This window comes from Galeopterus variegatus, unplaced genomic scaffold (genome assembly GCF_000696425.1).
Source record: "Galeopterus variegatus unplaced genomic scaffold, G_variegatus-3.0.2 Scaffold48, whole genome shotgun sequence".
Taxonomy (NCBI): domain Eukaryota; kingdom Metazoa; phylum Chordata; class Mammalia; order Dermoptera; family Cynocephalidae; genus Galeopterus; species Galeopterus variegatus.
The window spans coordinates 1,025,099-1,048,258 of NW_007726159.1; the positions used below are offsets into that span (position 1 = coordinate 1,025,099).

General features: G+C 35.5%; 1 protein-coding gene across 1 annotated transcript in view; it reads left to right on the top strand.

Annotated features, from left to right (window-relative positions):
- Nucleotides 1-23,160, top strand: part of CPNE3 (copine III) — a 52,826-nt gene that overhangs the window by 14,296 nt on the left and 15,370 nt on the right. Inside the window, exons 2-8 of the mRNA XM_008572605.1 lie at nt 6,282-6,421; nt 6,692-6,871; nt 8,274-8,348; nt 9,649-9,720; nt 14,679-14,762; nt 16,822-16,911; nt 20,987-21,085. Coding sequence (XP_008570827.1) covers nt 6,290-6,421; nt 6,692-6,871; nt 8,274-8,348; nt 9,649-9,720; nt 14,679-14,762; nt 16,822-16,911; nt 20,987-21,085 — 732 coding nt within the window. The 5' untranslated portion in view covers nt 6,282-6,289. The remainder of the gene's footprint in view (nt 1-6,281; nt 6,422-6,691; nt 6,872-8,273; nt 8,349-9,648; nt 9,721-14,678; nt 14,763-16,821; nt 16,912-20,986; nt 21,086-23,160) is intronic.

The following is a 23,160-nucleotide window of genomic DNA, read 5'->3' on the forward strand; positions in this document are numbered from 1 at the left end:
CTACCTTACACAAAAGAAAAATCATACATCTAACATTTATGCCACAGATTTATGTTAGATAGAAAAAAGCCAAATGCTCAGCACATGCCAGATTTACAGGTTTACTTTCAGTATCTCCATTTTAACTGATGACGAAATCTAGGCTCGGAAAGTTGAAGTCACTTCCATGTGTTCACACAGCTAGCACCAGATGCAGGATTCAACTCAGGTATGCCATACATCTAACATTTATGCCACAGATTTATGTTAGATACAAAAAAGCCAAATGCTCAGCACATGCCAGATTTACAGGTTTACTTTCAGTATCTCCATTTTAACTGATGAAGAAATCTAGGCTCAGAAAGTTGAAGTCACTTGCATGTGTTCACACAGCTAGCACCAGATTCAGGATTCAACTCAGGTATGTATTACTCCAACTTTAATCTTGTTCCTATCCTGTGATAATCTATTACTATTAGTGCGGCAGGAATTTAAAGGAGCAACTTGGTGTGGATTGGAATATTCAGGGAAATTATCATGGAATGTAATAATAAAATATGAAACATGGGATGGATTAGAGAGGATCAGACCCTGGAGGTAGGTAGTGCTAAAATAATAATGACAATAATAATAATAATGATAAGCATTTGAAAGCTTACCATGTACTGGGCACTGTTTAAATATATTAACTTGTTCAGTCTTCACAACAACTGCTTGAGGTAGGGACAGGTATTTTCATTTTGTAGATGAGGAAACCCAGAGGATACAGAGGTTGAGGATCTTGCCTAAGGTCACACGTTAAGTGGAGGAATCCCGATGAAAACTCAGGCAGTCTGATTCTAGAGCCTGTGATATGGGCAGTGACCAGGAAGAGGCAAAGCAAGAGAACATGCTTCAGGGCTGAACACAGGAGATGTAAAAAGAGGGAAAGGTAATTGTATGTAGGGGCAGCAGCAGGGGTTGGGGGGCAGGTGTAGGTTTGGGGAGTAGTGTATGACAACTGGGTAACTGAAGCCTTGAGAGGGGTAAGGACAAAGAAGAGAGAAATGTAGATAAAGACCTGAAGGTGACAGAACCTTGAAGGATGCTCACAGTTTCTCAGATAAAAGAAGGAAGAGAGGTACTAGTTAGAGATGGTGAAGAGGAGAATCAGGGATAGAAAATCCAAGGAGATTGAGGATGAGATCCCAGGGTCAATATGCCAGATATTTCATGGATGTGGTACATAAGTGCAAATTAACTGTACTATCTTCTCTATGCTTTTGTGTTTTGTGGTACTTCTCCTTTCCTGCCAGTTTCCTACCTGTTATGTTTTTAGCACTTTCGGTTTTTTCATAAATTGGGATGAAAAGGAGTAATTATTGTATTAACACTATTAATGCGAATGTCTTCTAATATTGTGTATACTTCATAAAAGAAATAGCTAATCTTCTGAATTAGATGATTTGAAGACATGTTGAATTTAGTGCTGAATTCTGGATCTTATTTACTGTTTGATAGACTATCAGCAGCTGAGTAGATCACTTGGTTGGAGTGTGGTGCTGATAACACCAAAGTCAAGGTTCAGATTCCCTTACTGGCCAGCTGCCAAAAACCAAAAAAATAAAAAGGAGACCTTATTGGTATCATGTTATAATGTTCTAACTTGTAAGACACTATGGAATTAGAAGAGTTTTGACAAGTAACAGTTTAAAATAAGCCATTTCATCCTATTATCCCCAGTTTGAGAACTTGCATGTATCATCTTGTTACCCATCCACTGAGCCCTTCAGGCTGGCTCTCTGGACTCTAAACTTGCCCCTTCTACCTGTCCAGCTTTGCACTGCCCAACAAAGATGCTCACACTTCTGTGACACATGGTGAGGTGTCCTCACTGTGCCTTGTGATAATATCCTGCTCCTTCTGGCCTCTGTGCTGTCTCCCAATTTACCTGTCCAAACTGAATCCTTCAAAACCCACACAGTGTAAATCTCACGTGCACTGTTAATTCTCTTTTGTTTCTTGATTTCTCCTGCCTTTGATATCTTTCGCACATATTATCAATACTATATATTTTAGCACTTGACCATTTTGATGCGAAAAAATGGCAAAAAAAAAAACCCCAAACCAAACCAAAACAAAAAAAACTTGACTTTGTAAAAGGACACAGTAGTTTAGTTTTGCAGCAGTATCCCTGGATAGGGGATTTAGGAGTCAATTGGGGATTTGGGAATGTTGTTGATTATTAAGGAATAATTCTCTTTCTAGGTGAAGGTATACAAGTATAGCATTGCTTTTTTAAAAAATTGTACATATATTTGGCTACCGTGTGATATGTCAATATAAGCATTCAATGTGTAATGATCAGATCAGATCAACATATTCATCACCTGAAACATTTAACATTTTTTTTTGTTGGGAACATTCAAAATCCTCTCTTCTAGCTAATTGGAAGTATGCAGTAAATTCTGTTAACTATAGTCATCCTACAGAGCTATGGAACACTGGATCTTATTCCTCCTCTCTAGCTGTAATTTTGTATTCGTTAACCAATCTCTCACTCTCTCCCTCCCCTCTCCCAGCCTCTGGTAACCATCATTCTACTCTCTACCTCTATGCAGTCTCTACTTAGCTTCCGCATATGAGTGAGAACATGAGGTATTTTTCTTTTGTTCCTGGTTTATTTGATTTATGATAATGTCCTCCAAGCTTGTCTGTATTGCCATGAATGACAGGACTTCATCTTTTTTTTTTTTTAGGGCTGAATAATATTCCATTGTGTACATATATACCACATTTTCTTTGTTTATTCATCCATTGATAGACACTTAGGATGATTCTATTTCTTGGCTATTGTGAATAGGGCTGCAATAAACATGGGAGTTCAAATATCTCTTCAATATATTGATTTCCTTTCCTTTGGATGAATAACTAGTAGTGGAATTGCTGGATCGTGTGGTAGTTCTATCTGTAGTTGTTTGAGGAACCTCCATACTGTGTTCCATAATGGCTGTGCTAATTTACAGTCCCACCAACAATGTATAAGAGTTCCTCTTTCTCCACATCCTTGCCAGCATTTGTTATTTTCTGTCTTTTTGATAATAGCCAGTTTAACTGGAGTGAGATGATATCTCATTGGGGTTTTGATTTGCATTTTCCTGATGATTAATGATGTTGAACATTTTTCACATGCCTGTTGGCCATTTGTATGTCTTCTTTTGAGAAGTCTATTCAGCTCATTTGTCCATTTTCAAATTGGATTATTTGCTTTTTTTTTTTTTTCTGTTGAGTTATGTGAGTTCCTTGTATATTCTGGATATTAATTCCTTGTCGAATGCATAGTTTGTAAATATTTTCTCCCATTCTGCATGTTGTCTCTTCACTCCGTTGATTGTTTCCTTTGCTGTGCAGAAGCTTTTTAGTTAAAATCCTATTTGTCTTTCTTTGCTTTTGTTATATTATAAATAGGATTATGTTAGGATTATTATAAATATGATTATATTAGATATAATCCTATTTGTCTAGCTTTGCTTTTGTTGCCTGTGCTTTTGAGGTCTTCTCCATAAAATCTTTGCCCAGCCCAGTGTCCTGAAGCATATTCCCTATGTTTTCTTCTAGTGGTTTATAGTTTCAGGTCTTATATTTAAGTCTTTAGCTCATTTTGAGTTGGTTTTTGTATATGGTGAGAGATAGTGGTTTAGTTTAATTCTTCTGTATATAGATATCCAATTTTCCCCAGCACCATTTTTTGAAGACTGTCCTTTCCCCAATGAATGTTCTCGTCATCTTTGTGGAAAATCACAAGGTTGGCTGTAAATACATGGCTTTATTTCTGCATTCTCTCTTCCGTTACACTGTTCTATTTGCCTGTTTTTATGCCAGTACCATGCTGTTTTGGATAGTATATATTTTGAAGTCAGGTAGTGTGATGCCACCAGCTTTGTTCCTTTTGCTTAGGATTACTTTGGCTATTTGGGGTTTTTTGTGGTTTCATACAAATTTTATGATGTTTTTTTTTTTTTTCTATTTCTGTGAAGAATGTCATTGATATTTTGATAGGAATTGCATTGAATTTGTAGATCACTTTTGGTAGTGTGGTCATTTTCACATTATTAATTCTTCCAATCCATGAGCATCAGATATCTTTCCATTTCCTTGTGTCCTCTTCAATTTCTTTCATCAGTGTTTTATAGCTTTCCTTGTAGATATTTTTCATTTCCTTGTTTAAATTTATTCCTAGGTATTGTTATGGGTACAAGAAATGCTGCTGTTGATTTTGTATCCTGCAACTTTATGGAATTTGTTCATCAGTTTCAAGAGTTTTTTGATGGAGCTTTTAGTGTTTTTTATATATCATTTCCTCTACAAACAGGGACAGTTTGACTTCCTTCTTTCCAATTTGGATGCCCTTTATTTCTTTCTTTTGCCTAATTGCTCTGGCTAGGGCCATATATAGCATTGTTTAATTGTTGTTGTTGTTGTTGTTTTTTCCTTTTTATTTCTAGCATTGCTTTTAGGGGAGGCGGGTTGGCTGGTAGGGGATCCAAACCTGTGACCTTGGTTAGCAGAACCATGCTCTAACCAAGTGAGCTAATCCATCAGCTCCTAACATTGCTTTTAGAAGGAATTTCTAGCTAGTACTAAGACTATGAAATTTACTTCATTTTTCTCAGTCTCCATTAATGTAGGAATCTTAGATGCCGGCACTGATCTTTGATATACATCGAGGATTGCTGCTATTTTTGGAGAGTCCATTAGAGTATAAAGAGTTTTCATAAGACATGAATTGTTTTTTGACATTGCCAAAAGGCCCTTCTAGTTGTAATCCTTATTATTTCAGACTTGATTAGACATTTTATACAGCACAGAAATCCTACTGCCATATTTAAATATAACAAGATGATGAATGCATTTGTTCTTATTGTCCTAGAATTTCAGCTAAATCTCAAAGTAGAGGGCAAAGGGCATTAAATACTGCACGTTCTAAGGATGTTTGCCAGCCGCCCTAGGGGAAGAGGTACTTTCTCACCTCTGGAACCTGCCCTACCACCATCAACCTCTACTTCACTCTAGACAGCTGTCTAAGTGGACATTCAGCTGGGGAATGCAATGGCTGGCTCCTCTTCTTGGTGCCACCTGTAGTCTCTTTCATTACCTGGGTTCAGGGAGGAAAGCAGCCGATCCTTAATACTTCATCCCTTCTCAGAGTCAGCCCTCACTGAGGGCTCCTCCCTATCCTTAGTTCTTTTCATATATTGACTGAAGGTTAGAGAGGGGAGAGGTCTGTGAAAGTCAAGCTAACACTGGTATTTCTTAGCAAGTCATGAAATACCAGAGTTGCATGAGGGAAGATGGGCCACACCTATTTGCTGAAAACTCTCTGTAGAGCAGTAAGTTTGTCAACCTAGTCTACACATTAGGATCATCAAAGGAGCTGATGCCCAAGTTGTACCCTAAACCAGTTAAATTACATCTCTTTGTGAGGGACTCCAGCATCAGTAGCTTTGAAAGCTCCCTCAGATGAGTCCAATAAACAGCCAAGACTAAGAATCACTGCTGCAAAATATGCGGAGTTGGGGATGGAGTGGAGGGAAAGGGTTATTTTGCTGTCTTTTATTCCCCAAGTTTGGTACTTAGCCAAAATTCTTTAAAAATAGAAAGTATCCCACTTGGTATCTTGTTTTCAGTTTGTTTGTTTTGGTGGCTGGCCAGTATGGGGAACCAAACTCTTGACCTTGGTGTTATCAACACTGTGCTTTAACCAACTGAGTAACCAGCCAGCCCCACTCAGCATCTTGTTGAATAAACAAATAAAAATAAAATTAAGGTTGTAGTTTAATCTGTTTTGTTTTGTAGTATAATATTTTGCTTACCTTTAAGTGAAGGACCAAGGTTATACTTTGACTTTTTCTGAATGGTAAAATTTATAGGAAGGCGAAAAGAAGATTAGCATGTCTTATTTGCCATCTTTTTTTTTTTTCGCAGCTGACTGGTACATGGTTTGAACCCTGGACGTTGGTGTTACAGCACCACATTCTAACTGAGCTAACTGACCAGTCCTTATTTGCCATCTTAAAAACTGCATTTAACTGTCATATAGTAAGTGAGTTTTATCCCAGCAAGAGAATCTGAAGCCATATCACTGGAGTAAGCAGATTCTCAAATCCTCAGGAGACATGTATAACAAACAGTCTCAATCTAGCAAGTTCTACGAGCCTTTTCTGACAGTTTTTCTTAAGAATTCACCTATTTCCATTAGGAATGTTTGTGCTTTTTAAGGGCACCATTTCACCTGTTTTCTCATTCGCTGTTTTTTTTCACAGCTCAGGAGATGGCTGCCCAGTGTGTCACGAAGGTGGAGCTGAATATTTCCTGTGACAATCTTTTGGATAAAGATATAGGGTCAAAGTCGGACCCTTTATGTGTGTTATTTTTGAACACAAGTGGTCAACAGTGGTATGAGGTAATATTAAATACTTTGGGTGAAAAGTAATCCAAATTGCTCCTTTGACCATGTGAAGAGTTTATTAAAAATTTTAGAAATAATAACACCATCTCATCTGTTAATACAGTGTTTGGGCAAGGTTGTCTTTGGTTGTAGAATTTTTCATACATATGTGGAAACTTCCTTTAGTTGTCATGCCTGTATTTAATTATGTTTAATACATAAAGATGTTGAAACCTAAGTGCACCTTTGATCTGAACTGTTTTTTGTTTTGGGGGGTGGGTATAGGTTGAGCGCACAGAAAGGATTAAGAATTGCTTGAATCCCAAATTTTCCAAGACATTTATTATTGATTACTACTTTGAAGTGGTTCAGAAGCTGAAATTTGGGATTTATGACATTGACAACAAAACTATTGAGCTGAGTGATGATGACTTCTTAGGAGAATGTGAATGTACCCTTGGACAAGTGAGTATAAATAGCTGTTACACTTTGTCTAAATTTTAACCAAAGAATTGGGTATTTCTGATAAGTGTTCTTTAATTTAATTATAAAGTTGTAAAACATGTAATCACTTTAAAGACCTAGTTCATATATGGTTGGCTTGAACATTATAGAATTTATCTTATTTTTTGTAAGGGCAGGGACCATGTGTTTCTGGCAAAGCCTATTCTTTTGATTTAGGGGTGCTTCAATAAGCATTTCAATAAATAATACCACTGCTCTAGCTGCTGCAGAGTTCAGTCTAGTTTCATTACGTTCAAGTCATAAATGCTATCAAAGTAATAGCAACTTTTCCGATGTCTAACTAGCATGACTGGTGCTTTTTGACTCCCAATGCCCTGACACCACCCCTTCACCTGGCTTGCTCTTTCTCAACCTTAGGTGTGTCAATTTAAACCTCGCTCCCCACCTGCCCCCCCTCATAAACCTTCTTCGACCCCCAGTCTACTTTGGAGCCCTCCCTGAATTTACTTGGCAGTCTCTACTGTTAACATATTTTATTGTAGTTGCTTAATTATCTGTCTTTCCAGTATATGATAAACTTGGTCAGAGTAGGGGTGTGTTTGGCGGCTCACCATTTTACTCCTAGCTCAGTCTGATTTATACAGAGAGATCACGACCATTTATTTGTATAGGTTGGGGAAGGCTTCAAGGGGGAGAAGTCGTTTTTTTTTTTCCCCAATGGATGACATTTATTGTCCAAATTTGACTTTTATGAGTTTATTTTCCAGGATTGGATTGTTTGGAGATCATGGTATTTCCTATGACTCAAGGGCAATATGGAACTGATCAGCTTTCTAAAACTTTGATAAATAGTATCAAAGGGAAAAATAAGGAAGTATTTGCATTTTGGAAAAAAAATCACAATGTAGCTCAAATTCTAATGAATTTGAGATACATATCAGAAATATATCTTTGAAAGTAACTACTGTATTATTTTAAGCAAAATGATATTTTGTGGGAGTTGAATATTGAAGTTTTATGTCAGCTGAAAAAATTGAATCCTATTTGTTGAGTGTTCTAAGGCCCACCTTTTACCTACAAGGTGATTTGTGTATGTGATGAGAATCTGGCCTTCTTTTACCATTACAAGGAAGAAGTTAAACTTTAAAGTAGTTGCTAAAGAAATTAGTGAGTAGGGAGATTGTATCTGCCAGGGTATGCTCCTTGGAAATCTTTTCCAATGGGTTTTAATAATAACAATAATAATGAGTTTTAATAATGGGTTTGTAATTTCTTAATCTTTAAGGAAAGGACTTAATGCTTCCATTTCTAATGACTTTAAGTAAACTTTGTACTCAATCTTTTCCTGAAACTATTCAGTTGAAATGGAATAACTCTTTGTATCACTTTCCAATTTTAACAGATTGTTTCCAGTAAGAAGCTAACTCGACCACTGATGCTTAAAAATGGCAGACCTGCGGGGAAAGGGAGTATTACGGTAAAAATAAAATAAATGTCTTCTGCCTCAAAACATTCAGCATAATAGGACATGCTGAAAGTATGTATCAGACAAATGGTCTATAGCCATGCTTTATCATTTGATATCAAATGTGCATTTGAAAACACTCTTGCTTTATAGTGATCACAAATGAGAAACGGATTGTGCCAAAAAAGGAGAAAAATGCAGTGTGGGAATCCTTTCTTTCAGTTTTTAAGTTGCCTGCAGAGGTCAGGTGCACCTTGGTGGTACTTGCCCCTCCTCCATGGAAACGTCAATTCACAAGTTAGAGAGATACTGCTTAATAATCTGAATGGATCAATTCAGCTCTCTACAAAGGAAATATAATCCTCTCAACATGACAGACACTTTCTCTAATGGATTTTATTCCAGATGGATACTATATTATGACATGGCCATTGAGTCCATAAACACATGACTGTCATTGTTTGTGCTCGCACTCTGCTGCCCTTCCTCCCACCCATATTTTCCATTGCTGATTACTGGCTGTGGGCAGATAAATATATGCTTTATCATATCTTAAATTTCAAATTGTATAATGCTGTGCTTTTCAGTCCCTTATCTTCTACGGTTTCTGTCCAGGTAACCACTGCCTGGAGTGATAGTTTTCTAAGTTTAGCCCCCTCTGAGAATGGGAGGCTGGTTCTCTGAGAGAGCGATGTTTGGGTTATTGTGATTATCAAATACATTTCTTTGAGCAGCTGTCTTGCTCTAGTTTAGATTTCCAAAGGCATAAGAATGTTCAGACTCTGGGGGTGTTCACTTTTGTGGGACAGAGAACATTATCAATAGTTAGCTTTATTGATTTGGGGCATGATACCCTGAAATTTGTTTTTAAATGGAATATGTGTTTCACTTACATTGGATGAAAAACATCGATCTGATATTTCAATTTATAGCGTTCTATAGGTATGATTTACTCATGCTTCTCAAAGTTGGGAGAGCTTTAGCTAGTTTTGTGTAGAGGTTATTCCAAGACATCCAGGGCTTTAATTTTTCTCTGGAATAGGAAAGATCCAGTTTAGGGAACTACATTTAATAAGGAAGTTGCATAATGCAAACTTGGCATATTTTGGGAAAATATTTATTTTGTGCACATAAAAGAAACAATGACAAGTATTTCTTAATGATATCACTTTCTTATTAAACAGTTTAGAATTCATTTACAGTAGTATAGACTTTATATACTATTAGATAACAGAATAAATCAGTATTTACTTTATTAGTACATCAGAATCCCTAAAACATATTTTCTTTCACTTAACTTATCTACTCATAGATTTCAGCTGAAGAAATAAAGGATAACAGAGTGGTCTTGTTTGAAATGGAAGCCAGAAAACTGGATAATAAGGTGGGTATATTATGCAGATTCCAACAAGGATGTCGTGTTCTGCCTCACATTGATTTTTTTTTTTCAAGAACATAATAATACAATTTATATTATAAATTCCATCATCTGAGCATCACATAGGGTATTAGTTACTTCAGAATTTTGGATTTCTGTGTGTGTGTGTGTGTGTGTGTGTGTGTGTGTGTTTAAGCAGAACACATTTCCCTTCACCACTTTCATCTAGATATAATGAAAGGATTTGTCTAGGTTAATAGAGGAGTTGAATACAAGCATTGATGTTATTGTAAAAGGCATGAAAGACAATGTAGTTGGAGTATCTTTAGGAAAAAAGCCCATGCTTTATTAATTGTGTATAAATTATTCTCTTTGCATTCAAAGGTTAATATATTTTTTTAGTGGAAGATGAGTACCAGTATGTAATAACAGCAATTTAGTAACAGTATCATGGACGATAATAATTCTTTGAGTAATTTTTGTACTTAATTGTCCAATCCAGTCAGTAGTCTTTGTCATTTGCTTTTACGTTACAAGTCAGTTTAAAAACATCTTAGACTAGCAGTCAGGGACTTTTTTTGTGTGTGGGAAAATTTAAACATATATAAAAATAAAATAGGATTTTTTCAAAAATTCTGTGTCCCCATCACCCATCTTCAGCAATTATAACTCATGGCCAATTTTGTTTCATCTCTACCTTTATGTACTTTCTTTCCTCCCAGACATCGTATTTTATCCATAAATATTTTGATGTATCTCTAAGACCCTTTTAAAAATGTCATCGTTTAAAATGTCTCTTAAGTCCTTTTAATCTACAAATTCCTCCGTTCTTTTTACTCTTTGTCTTCTCTTCCTCCCTCCCTCCTTTACTTCCTTCTTTCCATCTTTCCAATGCAGCAGTAGCTCCATTCTTCCATCCATCTACCCATCCATGGAATTTATTCAGTTAAGAAACTGATTTCTTTGCCCTGGAGAAGTTTCCATATTCTGCACATGGCCAATTAAATCCCTGTGGTGTCATTTAACTTATCTCTCTCTCTCTCTTTAGTTCCTGATTTCTGTAAGATGGTAATTGAATCTAGGGGTATGATCTGATGTGTCTTGAATCACTGGCAAGACAGTTTCATCAGTGGTGGCATGTAATTCCATCAGGAGGCTCACACTGAGTTGTGTGTTTTGGGGATGTTACTGATCATTGATGATAACCACCTGGATATGTTATTTTATTAAGGGTCTGTAAAATGGTGAAATTCTCACTCTCTCATTGCTTCTTCGTTTCTTAGCAAGAATCCTTCTATATAGAGAAAATTTCCCACATTAGGTATTTATTTTGAGATATGGTTTATACAGGTCAGGCGTATTAAAATGTTTGACTTTTTTTCATATTTACTAATTTTCAGAACAGTAAGTTGGTCCCCTAGTATCTTATAAATGTGACCAATGAGATTTTTGGCTGTGTTTGTTCTGTTCTATTTTAAAACTGCTATAAACTCATGGGTTTGAAGATTAACAACTGCAATGGATTAATTCTTATTAATTATTATTCCAACTTTGGCCAGAGGGAACCACTTTAAGTTTATTCCTGTGACTATCTGGCACAACTGCAGGAGTATTTGGATAGTTTCTTTGCTCTGTGGCATGACAAACTATTTTAGGCTTATTTTATTAAATTTTCGCTCCAGACTGGCAGATTAAAAGGAGCCTTACTTCATTTTAGTGGAATTGGTATTTAGAGACCACAATCTGGTACTACAGTTGATTATGGTTTCTAGGGCTGTTCAGTGGATGGATACAGGAAAGACATTTTTTTTTTTTTTCCTTTTTGTCTTTTTCCGTGTCCGGCAATGGATCGCAAACCTCAGTGTCGCCCCCGTACCGGACCGGGACCAGCAACGGGATCGCAACCCTCGGTGTTGCTCCCATGCCTCGCTCAGCCAGTGAGCGGGAATCGGTCTGTATGTGGGATCCGAACCCTCGGCGGGCGCACCGCCGCGCTTCCCAAGTGGCGCACTATAGCAGTGCGCCACCGGGCCGGCCCCATGGAAAGACATTTTTTAAAAGAAAAACTAAATCATAAATTTACACGCTTACTTCCAGTTCAAATATAGAATTACAGGGCTCTACTTCTTTAATTTTGTATTTCTAACTCTTTTCTCTTATACTGAAAATCTTGATTCCTAAAGATATTAATATGATTATTTATCTCTTTTGTCTTACATAATAGCTAATGGTTTCAGAATAAAAATATCAATATTATATTTAACAATATTTTTACTAAAAATGGTTTGAGCTTTCTATGGAATTCTTTTTGGTCTTCAAGGTATGTGCAGTAGTCCCACTTTATCTACTTGGGATCAGTTCCGAGAACCCCAGTGGATGCCTGAAACCTTGGAAAGTACCAACCTCTATATATACTGTAACATTTTTTCCTATATATATGTGGCTATAAAAGTTTAGTTTGTAAATTAGGGACAGGAAGAGTTAAGAACAATAACTAATAATAAAATAGAATAATTGTAATAAGATACTGTAATAAAAGTTATATAAATGTGGTCATCTCTCTCTCGAAATATCTTATTGTACTGTACTGTGTTCACCTGTTTTCAGACCCAGGTTGAATGTAGGTAACTGGAACCTTGACAAGCAAAAGTGCAGATAAGGAGGGACTACTGTATATCCCATTTGGGTTGTATCACCAAATTCTTATGTTTTAAAGAAATGATTTTCTTTGTGGTTATGCTGTCACATTGATACATAGTTTTATTTTGCTACTGATTATTTAGGGATTGCTTTTTAAAAAACTATTTTGACTTAATTTGTTTTATAATCGTGTGAAAGATTCACATGGTTCCAAAGCCAAATCTGCAGAACAAGGTATATTCAAGAAATTTAGCCTAAGATCTGGCTGGTTAGCTCGGTTGGCTAGAGTGTGGTGTTGTAACATCAAGGTCAAGAATTCAGCTTGAATTCTTGAACTCTTGAATTCTGGCCAGGTGCGAAAAAGAAATTTAGCCTCTCTTTGTCAGCTCTACCCTGTTTGCTCTTTCCTTCTTGTAGGTAATAATTTTTAATTTGTATTTCCTAGTTTAATTCTTCAGTTTCTTAAAAATCTAATGGTTTTTCTTGGTGTGTGTATGTACGAGTATATGTATGTGTATGTATATATATATCTATGTACACACACCCATATGCACACATATACATATATAATCATCTGTGTATATGTGTGTATATATAGTTATAGATATAGTCATGTGTTGCTTAATGATGAGGATATGTTCTGAGCAATGCATGGTCAGGTGATTTCATTGTTGTGTGAACATCGTAGAGTATACTCACACAAACCTAGATGGTGTAGCCTACTACATGCCTAGCCTATATGGGATAGCCTATTGCTGCTATGTAAATAATGCATTGTGCTATGACGTTACTATGACGTCCCTGGGCTATAGGAATTTTTAAACTCCATTATAATCTTATGGGACCATCATTGTATGTGGTCTATCATTACCAAAACATCATTATGCAGCACATGTGTGTATGTGTTTGTATTTGTATTTATATTCCCCACCACTAGCACTTAGTTAAGTGTAGCATACCAGATACACACTTTCCTCCACCTTGCTTTTTTCACTTAACACGTCCTGGAGGTCAGAGTTAGGGACTTTTTACTCCTTATTTTAGTTCTCATATGACAACTTAATGAACTTGCAAACAAGGGCTGTTTTCTGACCTTCAGGATGGTAATGAGGATATTCTGCCTTGCCCATGTGATTATTTGTAAGATAAGTCAGACAGACATGTTAATGTGTTTTTGAGAAGTTAACTTCTCTATGTATAACGCTGTTATTTGTTTTACAAAATGAGGCATAGAGACTTATTACAGGATTCTTTTTACAGAGGCTTATTTCAAGATTCTTTTTACTTCTTTTTACAGAAGTTTAAGTTCTACATAGTTTTTGTGTTTATAGCTTTGACTGTACCAAATATGTTATTTGCTTGACATTAAACTTTGTGCTCAAGAGGGAAATAATATTATCTCAGTTTTTAATTTAATCCCAAAGTTAATTCAGTACTAACAAAATCTTCAATTCAGGGACATATCTGCATATATACTGTGAGATTAACAAATGTCCTTTTATTTTCAAAACAATAAGTAATATATGCAGAGGTGTATGTAAATTTCAAAATGAAGATAAACAAAAATGAAAAAATAAAATCATCTATTATCTCACCACCTGAGTTTAAACTCTGTGAGTGATTTGTACATCCTTCCAGAATTTCATGTGTCTGTCTCTATTGAGGATGGTAATAAGGCCATTTCTGAGCACTCAATGTGCTTGAGCATTGCATAGGAATGCTGTGGTGAATTACAGAGGAAATAGAAGAGGTAATTTGTGCCCTTGAAGTATTTCTATTATGCACTCCATAAATATACCTCTGCTCCTTTGTGTGTATAAAGAAATGTGTGGTATTGGTGAATGGGTGTTGGACATAGAAAGGTGAGATATGAAGCCAAGGCCCAGATCCATCAATCAGATATGTCATCTTGGGAAATCACCCCTGTGAATCCATTTTCTCATTGATAACTGCCCTGTCTTCACAGACTTGGTATGTTTGGGATATTTGTATAAAACTACTCAGTGCTATGTGAATGAAAATTGTTAATCGTGAAAAGCCAAAAACATATTTTATGGTCCATTTGCTCATATTTTAGAGCTATCATGTTTTTGAGAAGTAAGGATGTGATATGCAGGTTTATGGGCATTTATAACAAATACTTTAATAGTTTTCCCTAGTATATTTCAGCAAGTGTATAAGTTAGAAAGGAGATGGGATTTATATGTACTACCAATATACTGTACTGTGGAGTTACAGATTTCAGGTGGTGGGTAACGTGGGTGGTGGTCACACATGGTTTCAGAGGAGAATAAATGCTTTTTATTTGTTTGTTTTAAATGTAGGATTTTTTTGGAAAGTCAGATCCATACCTGGAATTCCACAAGCAGACGTCTGATGGAAACTGGCTAATGGTTCATCGAACAGAGGTAAATATCTGAATTTGAAAAGTAGGGTAGAGGTTTCTTTTTGAATTGTAATGATCTGAATTTTTTACGATTATATATTTATAAAAATATTGATCTGAGTTCAGACTTATATACAGGCAGAGACTCAAGGTCAACATGCTTACATTTCTTCCTCTGAATGAGGAGGTACTGAAATGCTTAATTATGGTTATTCTGAAAAATTTTAAACGCTATAAATACACTCCATGTATTTTTGTATACCCCTCACCTAGATTATAGTGTGTGTGGTTACAACTGCACACACTTCTCTCTCTGTGTCTCTCTCACACACACACGTATATGTACACACTTATGCACACATATACTTCTCTTTTGCAAAACCATCCTAATGTGGGTTGCAGACATCATGACTCTTCACCTTTAAATGCTACAGCAGGCATTTCTCAGGAACACGGGCATGCTACACAACCACATCTGAAAAAATTAACATTGGTTTAGTAATACATTCAATATACCATTCATTCATCTTCAGATTTCGTCTGTTGACCCACACGTGTTTCATATAAATTTTGTTTTGTTTTGCCTTGTTTTGTCCAGGGTCTAGTCAAGGCTCATGTTTTGCATTTGGCTATGATGTTCCCAGTATAGGACTGTTCTTACCTCCCTTATACCTCCATGCCATTGAATCTCTTGAATAATCAATACTAGAATATCCAGCATTCTGTATTCTGTTTCCTCACAACTAGATACAGATCAAACATTTCTGTCAAGAACACTGCATATGTACTCCTCTGCATTGCCAGGGTGTTCATGGTGTCAGGCTGCCCAGCATTGATGATGCCATGTGTGCCTACTTGGTTAAGCTGGTGACCACCAGATCTCTCCATGATAAAGTCTCATTCTCTTTCCTTTGTAATTAATAAGTGACATGTGGTGTGATACTTGGAGACTGCATGAATTACCTGTTCTCCAGCATTTCCAATCCCAGTGGTTTTAGTATCCATTGATGATCCTTGCCTGTATTGAAAGCTATAAAATAATGATTTTTTCCCTAAATCTTTGATCCCTTTTACTTATATTAGCAGGTATTTCTCTTTCATCTCCTTTCTTACTTTCTCTCCTTTTCTAGTATCATTGTAAATCATGGATTGTTATAACACCATGTATGTGTTGTGTTATAATTCATTACTGTCATTATTTTTCCTGACCAAATTAATCCAAATATGACCAAGGAGAATTCCTTCAAATGGCTCCTGAGTTCTTTTAACATGACCCCTTTAGTCTTTAAGCATTTTTTAATTTTATGTTAAAGTATGTTCTCAGTTTACCTTGTATTTTCCTTGTCCCAGAGCTGGAATGAGCCATTTCTCTTAAGGAACTCTATTCCTCTAAGTCTGCCATAGTGCTTTCTTTTTTTTTTTTTGGCAGTAGGCTGGTACAGGGATGCAAACCCTTGACCTTGGTGTTATAACATTACGCTCTAACCAACTGTGCTAACCAGCCAGCCCCAAGGCGGTAGTGTTTAGACACTAAGATCTGAGTGCCTGATGTACTCATTGCTACTGGGATGTTATTACTTTTAGGTCTTCCAATGGACACAGCTGTGAGATACATATGTTTGTGTGTGTGTGTATATATATGTATGTAAATATGTATACGCTAATACTATATACAGTTTTAAGATTTTAATCCATGAATTTAGACTTATATCTCCAATTCATATCCAACAAAACAAGGTTCTTTCTCACCCTTTCTTATTCCATATTTGAGTCATCTGTGAATAGTTTCCAACAATATCAATGATCTTCTGCGAGTTCTAAGTGTACCCTGTAACAGGTGGATATGTTTCCCAAATAGTTTTCTTCTTTCCTCAAAATGTACCACAATTGGACAATCTATTACATGTTTCATATAATGGTTGCATAATATTGTACTAGCTAGTTTTTCATTGAAATAGTTGAGTGGGTAAAGAGGTGAACGATGAATGATGAGAGTGTAGCATGATCCTAAGAAAGGCAAAAGCAAAACATTAATGAATTGGATGTTTTTCTAACAGATCTTTGAACCTTCATTTTTATAGGTTATTAAAAACAACTTGAATCCTGTTTGGAAGCCTTTTAAAATTTCTCTTAACTCCCTGTGCTATGGAGATATGGACAAAACCATTAAGGTAATTTGAAATTACATATATCTTATACATACATGCTTACCTATTTTATAAAATTAATATATAAAACAGGATTTAAAGAAAGTAAATGATATGACAGACACCTAAGAGTTGAATTTTATGTATATATAGTAATACTAAAATAGAAATGTCTTCTGGTAAGTAAAATACTTCGAAAGAGTAGGCAGGTTTGACTAATCTGTTGATCTAATACTTAATCGAACAGTGTAGTTTCTACTCTGCATTTTAAAAATTAAATGCCCAATTTAAATATTTTTTCCTTTTAATAAGATTCCTTTGCTCTGCGAATGGGAACCTTTAACTGCATTCTTAGCCTGTGGTCTGTCCCTTACAGATAAAAGCAGATATTATCCTAAGAACCCAGGGCTTCCTTCTATTCTTAGCAAGGGAGGAAAATAGTGGTAGCATTTCTGTCCCTTATTTGCAGAACAAGATTAATTCATTGAAAGCTTTTAGATGGCTTTAATTTTAGAGTGTCAGGGAAGTGGAGTGGGAACAGGGAACAGCAGAAGATGTTTCAGTGTTTGTTTTATTTAATTTTTTATTCATAGGCATTTATCCACCCCACTGTCAAGTATTTAAGACACTTTTTTTACTAGAGTCGTTGTTTTTACATGATTCTAGTAAGAAGCATTTCTTTTATGTTCAGAGGTCAGCAGACCAATGTTTGTTATTGTTGCTGTTTTGTAATTAATGTGGTGAAAGCAGGAAAGGTGATAATGTGGAACGAATACAGGGTTTGGAGTCAGACCGCAGTTCAAGTCTTGTCTTAGCCCTTTAACCAATAAAAGAGATAATTGGGCAGGTAACTTAACTTCTTCACTTACATGATGGAAATAATTTCTACCTTACAAAGAAATAAAGATGAAATTAACAAAAGTGAAAATTTTGTAAACTGTTAAACACAGTAGAGATGCCATTATTATTGAAAACTGCTTTATTTCTGAGAACCATAAAAAAATTGTTCCAAGTTTGTAGAGAACTTTAAAAATCAAAGTAAGTATAATTTGTATGGTGTTTCAAACAGCTGTGAAAATCTAGGTACAAAATAAATAGTAGAAAAGTAGCTATAAAAAATTGCTTTTTGTTGTTATACCAAATCCAGAACTTTTGCTTTTTACATTAAAAATAGTAAGCATCATTAGATCTGAGAAGGCAGTAAAGTCTGGGGGAAAATTGCCTAAACCATAACTATTTGATTGTTTATAATGATATGTTAACAACCAAACAATGTTTTTTAAACTTTTTTGCTCACAGTGGTATGCTTACAGGGCTATTTTATTATAGTAAGTAAACTGATTTTCTGAGCTTTCTCTGATGAATGTTTTCCATTCTTAAAAGTTTCTCCATTTGTTTTTAACTATACACAACTTGGTTTGCCACATCATCACTGACTATTTCTTTAGTTCTGTATTTCTTTGCAATATCAGAAAGCCATACAACTGTTATTCTCTTACTATTTGGAAATTGCTTAGAGGCATAGAGAAGAGTTATAGAGCAGAGAAAAGAGTTAGAATCCTCTGTAATTCCTTTGCTGCAATGTGTTATCACTCCAGCATGTATTATTTCCCTAAGATCAAGTGAATAAGAGAAATAATCATGCATGCTGCCACCTTGCCTAAAATGGGAATGCCTTATTGAATGTAGTGTTGTGTGGTGTGTGCATTCTTTTACATATACTCATATGCATATATGTATATATGCATACATTTATTAGGTATGTGTGTAAATGCATGTGGATATTATATACCCACATGCATATGTATATTATGTAAATGAATCAAATGTATATGCATACATTCGCACATTTACATACATATGCACATATGCATACATTATTATCCATACTGTTGTTTAAGCAGCCAATAGTACTGGTCTTTGAATTCTTAAGAAGAGAAAAATTAAGTGATGCAAATCACCTAACCTAAAATTGTATCTGAACATATGCCAGCATTATAAATGTCATGTTTGCATTCAAGGGGACATCGGGGAGCTTCTCCTATATATGTATTATAGTGAGTAACAGAGCTTTTAGTTTCTTTTTTTTTTCCTTGGTGATTGGCCAGTATGGGGATCTGAACCCATGACCTTGGTGTTTTAGTGGCTGAACTCTAACCAACTGAGCTAACTGGCCATCCCTAAAAATATTTTTTACATTTCCTGAAGTTTCATTCAGTCTAAACATATGAACAGTTTTAGCCCTTCATGACATTCTTCTAAATAAAATCTTGGCTTTATCAAAGCTTAATCTTGTCTTAGATATAAATTGGTGTTCCCTGAATGCAAATCTAAAAATTAAAGTTATATTTTCTGTAACTGAAAAATGTCTATTAAAAAGAAAGCATGAACTTGGTCTGGCTGGCCAGCCTCCATGAAAACAAACACAAAACCAAAAAAATTGAACTTATTAAAACATTAAGATTGTTTTCTACTCTTTCTAAATTTTATTTCCTCTAGAAAGAGATTATTAAAATTATTAATTTTCTTTTTACTTGACATGTTATAGTCAGATAAAGGGCCTTTGGTTTAAAAATTGGATATTTAATATGTAGGCCAAAAGTCAAACTGTCAGACTTGGTCAGTGACCAAAGTGCTTACCAAGCATTTCTTTAAACGAATAAAATCCCTTACTGTTGCTCAAAATTGCAGTTCTAGATCTTGTCTATTATAATTGATTGATTGATTTTTAGTCTTCCTGAAGAATAATGAAAATGCAAATAAGGAATGAAGGAGTTTTGGTTATGATAAGCACTCAATTTATAGAACTGAGCAGAAAAACAAACACTTTGCCAAGTGAGCATATAAAAATTCCGAGCATTTTAGCTTGGTGATTAAGATAACTTCGTGAAGGCAGATAGCAAGATGGAACTGTCTGTTGGCTGAGGGTAAATGAAAGTTGCTCAGTAACAAGCTTTTATTTTGAAGCACATGCTCTAGAAGGATTCAGAAGAGCCCTTAGCACAGCTTTACTTTATCAGTGTTGGTTATTGCACAGGGTATACCGTCTTCTAAAACTTCTTATTTAATTCCTCCAAGTTTTAGTTCTGCAAAATGGGAATAATAGTAATAGGATTCCCACTTTGTCTACCTCACAAGGCTATTTACAGAATGTGCACAGTATACATAATAAATGTTTACAGAAATGAAATATTCTGTTTTGAAATTATAAAGTACTATGAAAACTGGTGTTGAATGAATCACTGTGGTCAGTTTTTAGCTTCCCTTGAGCACCTCTGCTTGCTAATAGTTTACGCCATGTAATTTTTCCTATTGCAAAGAATATTCTAATATTCTGGTGAATATTTACCTTTTTTGGCTACATCTGTCAATCTGGTAAATACTCTCATTTTTACTTTCAGCAAGAGAGCATTTAATAAGAACCAAATCTAGACTAGAACCCACCCTGTCTTAAATGGAAATAGAGTAAATATGATCCAGTATAGATACTTCCTAAGTGGACTCAGTAATCTTGCCCTGGAATTTTCCTTTTAATTGGAAGAGTTGTGATCCTCAGAACGATGTAAATCTGACTTCATCATCTCCAACTCCAAGTACAAGCCTAGCCCCACCAGATTGCAGTTAATGAAATACATTTTCCATAATTCTAAATTATCTAGGATTTAATTATTTAATTTTTAGCTGCCTAGGACATTGACTTCCTTTCTTTCTCCAGATAATAGCTCCTAGCCATTGTATAGCGATAAGGTAAAGGAACAGATGAAAAAGGTGTAATTCCATTTTGCCCTTTATCAACACTTATAGAGGGTGTAATAGAGGAGCTGGAAGCTGCTTGATGTGGAATTTTAATAGTATTTGTTTTTCATCTGCCTGTGATTTATCTTAGAGCCCCATCACAAGGATAGCTAGGGTTTGAAAGTGTTTCAGTATTGCTGTTCTAGGAACTTAGTTCCTACTCCTCCAGGTAGGGACTGCATATTAAGCATTTTTACATATTTTAATTAAAAGAGCAATTCTTGATAGGTCACATTTATTGTAACCAATACTTTTTAATTAAATTATATTGATTTTTATATATTTTTCTTATACTTAATTCCAGGTAGAGTGTTATGATTATGACAATGATGGGTCACATGATCTCATTGGAACATTTCAAACCACCATGACAAAACTTAAAGAAGCCTCCAGAAACTCACCTGTAAGTTATGTCTTTGTATTTGCATATACCTTATAGTTTGGCTATGTATTTATTATTTCATTTTTTTTCCCCCTTGGCATAGCAAACAGTTTTCCGTGTTTTACTCTGTATTGCATAGTACTCTGAAATCTATGGGTTTTATTTGTTTAGCAATCAGATAATCCAAAATTCCTACTTGGGGTATGAGTTTTGTTGAGCACACCATGTAACGGTTACCAGTGTCAGGTGAGAACTCCAACTACGTGGAGGATTGCGAAGATCATCACAATGTCAGTCACTAAGAATAGAAATCCAAGCACTTTTGCCCATTGTCTCTTGGTATTAGAGTCACCAAGGCAAACACAACACAGTCAAGTACCAGATGGAGCAATGCTTTACTCACATTGAGAAGATACAGGGCAAGATCAGCTTCAGTAGTGAGTATAGGTCCCCCATGGCTGGCAAGTCTCTCCAGCAGCCAATGCAGGGCACTTGGCATATGTGTATCCTTCTGGTGTTGCAGCAGCAGGACTCCACCCCTCCCTTATATAGTCTGAAATACTGAAAGCTGGGGGTGAGCGTGAGGGTTATTGACACACAGGCTTAAGCAGAACAAAGGAGCACTCACTGAGCCTGAACCTGTGAAGGTATTCCACATAAGGCTGTGAGGACTTTTTTCTCTTTGTAAGGAAGTGTTCCAGGCCCAAGGCAGGTGACTACACCTGTGAGACTCTTTCTCAACACATTTACTTTTTTATTTAGAGGTTTGGCTGCTTTTGGCTTAAGACAGCAAATATGGTTTGACTGAAAATCCTTAGTTTTAATGCTTTTGGCATTTCACTGGTCACAATAATTAATACCTACAACACTGGACAAATATCTGGGCTTGAATTGTATACATTCATGCTACTTTTGAACAGGCTTTTACAATCTGCCCTCTAACTCTTCTCTCTGACTTGTCCTTACCAAAGACAAGGACAAAGGTGTAGTTCATGGTATTTGAAATTATATATTATGCTGCCATCTAATGGCACTAATTTTAAGATCTTTTGGCTGCTTTAACTACATACTGTTTATTATTTAGCATCTCAACATATTTCTGAGAGTGCTTCTGAAACTCTCTGTCTAAACTAGTGTGGCCAAAAACCTGTTCCAAAGTGTTTTATTTACCTTTCTAGTTTGAATACATTTTAAATTCTTTTTGTAGCTTACTTATAATCAAATAATATGAATTGTTTATTAGTTGTTTAGAGACCTGAATAATGCTCATGAATAGAATATTTTCTTTTGAAAATACAAACATAGTGTTTAAGAGGTAAAAGATTATGTTCAGGTGAGAAGGTCTATTTTACCTAGCCATGTAAGTGAGGTGACCTAAAAAAGACACTGATAATTTTAGATCAAAACTTAAAAAATGAAATGAATAAATAAAACTCACGAGCCATTTGTTTTAAATAACTGGAAGAAATGAGTTTTAAACAAACATAATAGGACTCGAATTTTCAGTAGGCCATATAGTGATCTCCAGTCCTGTCCCTACTCCTGATCACAAAGCCCAGGTACTTAACATAGCCTGTATAGAAATACTTGTGTGGAGTAGGAGAAAGACTTCAGATCACACGTAATGGTTTAAATGCAAAGATTGAATTGGCTTTGAGTAAACAGTCTTTGAATTAAAACAACAGAAAAATTCAGATGTAAATATTCTATTTAAGGATTTTTTTAAAAGGGCAGAACTAATGCAAAATGACAAAAGTCTGAACTCTTAAAATAAAGCCCACTACCTAAAAGAGCAAAGTATGGAAGAGTGATCTGGAATTGTTTTTTTCCAGAATCAGTAAATGATCTGCCTTTAGAAGATAATGAACTAACAGCTGTATAATGCTTCTGGATTATGTAAAGTATTATACTATACCGTATAATACTTTATGGATCATGTAAAGATTTCCTAAATCCACTTAACTTGACCCTTCCTTTCCCCTATGACAGATAAGCTTTTAATGTTACTGCAGTGACAAAGTTTACCCAGGGGCAGGGCCATGTCTTATCATTGTTGTGTTCACAGTGCCTACCTAGCAAGGTGCCTGCCATTTGAC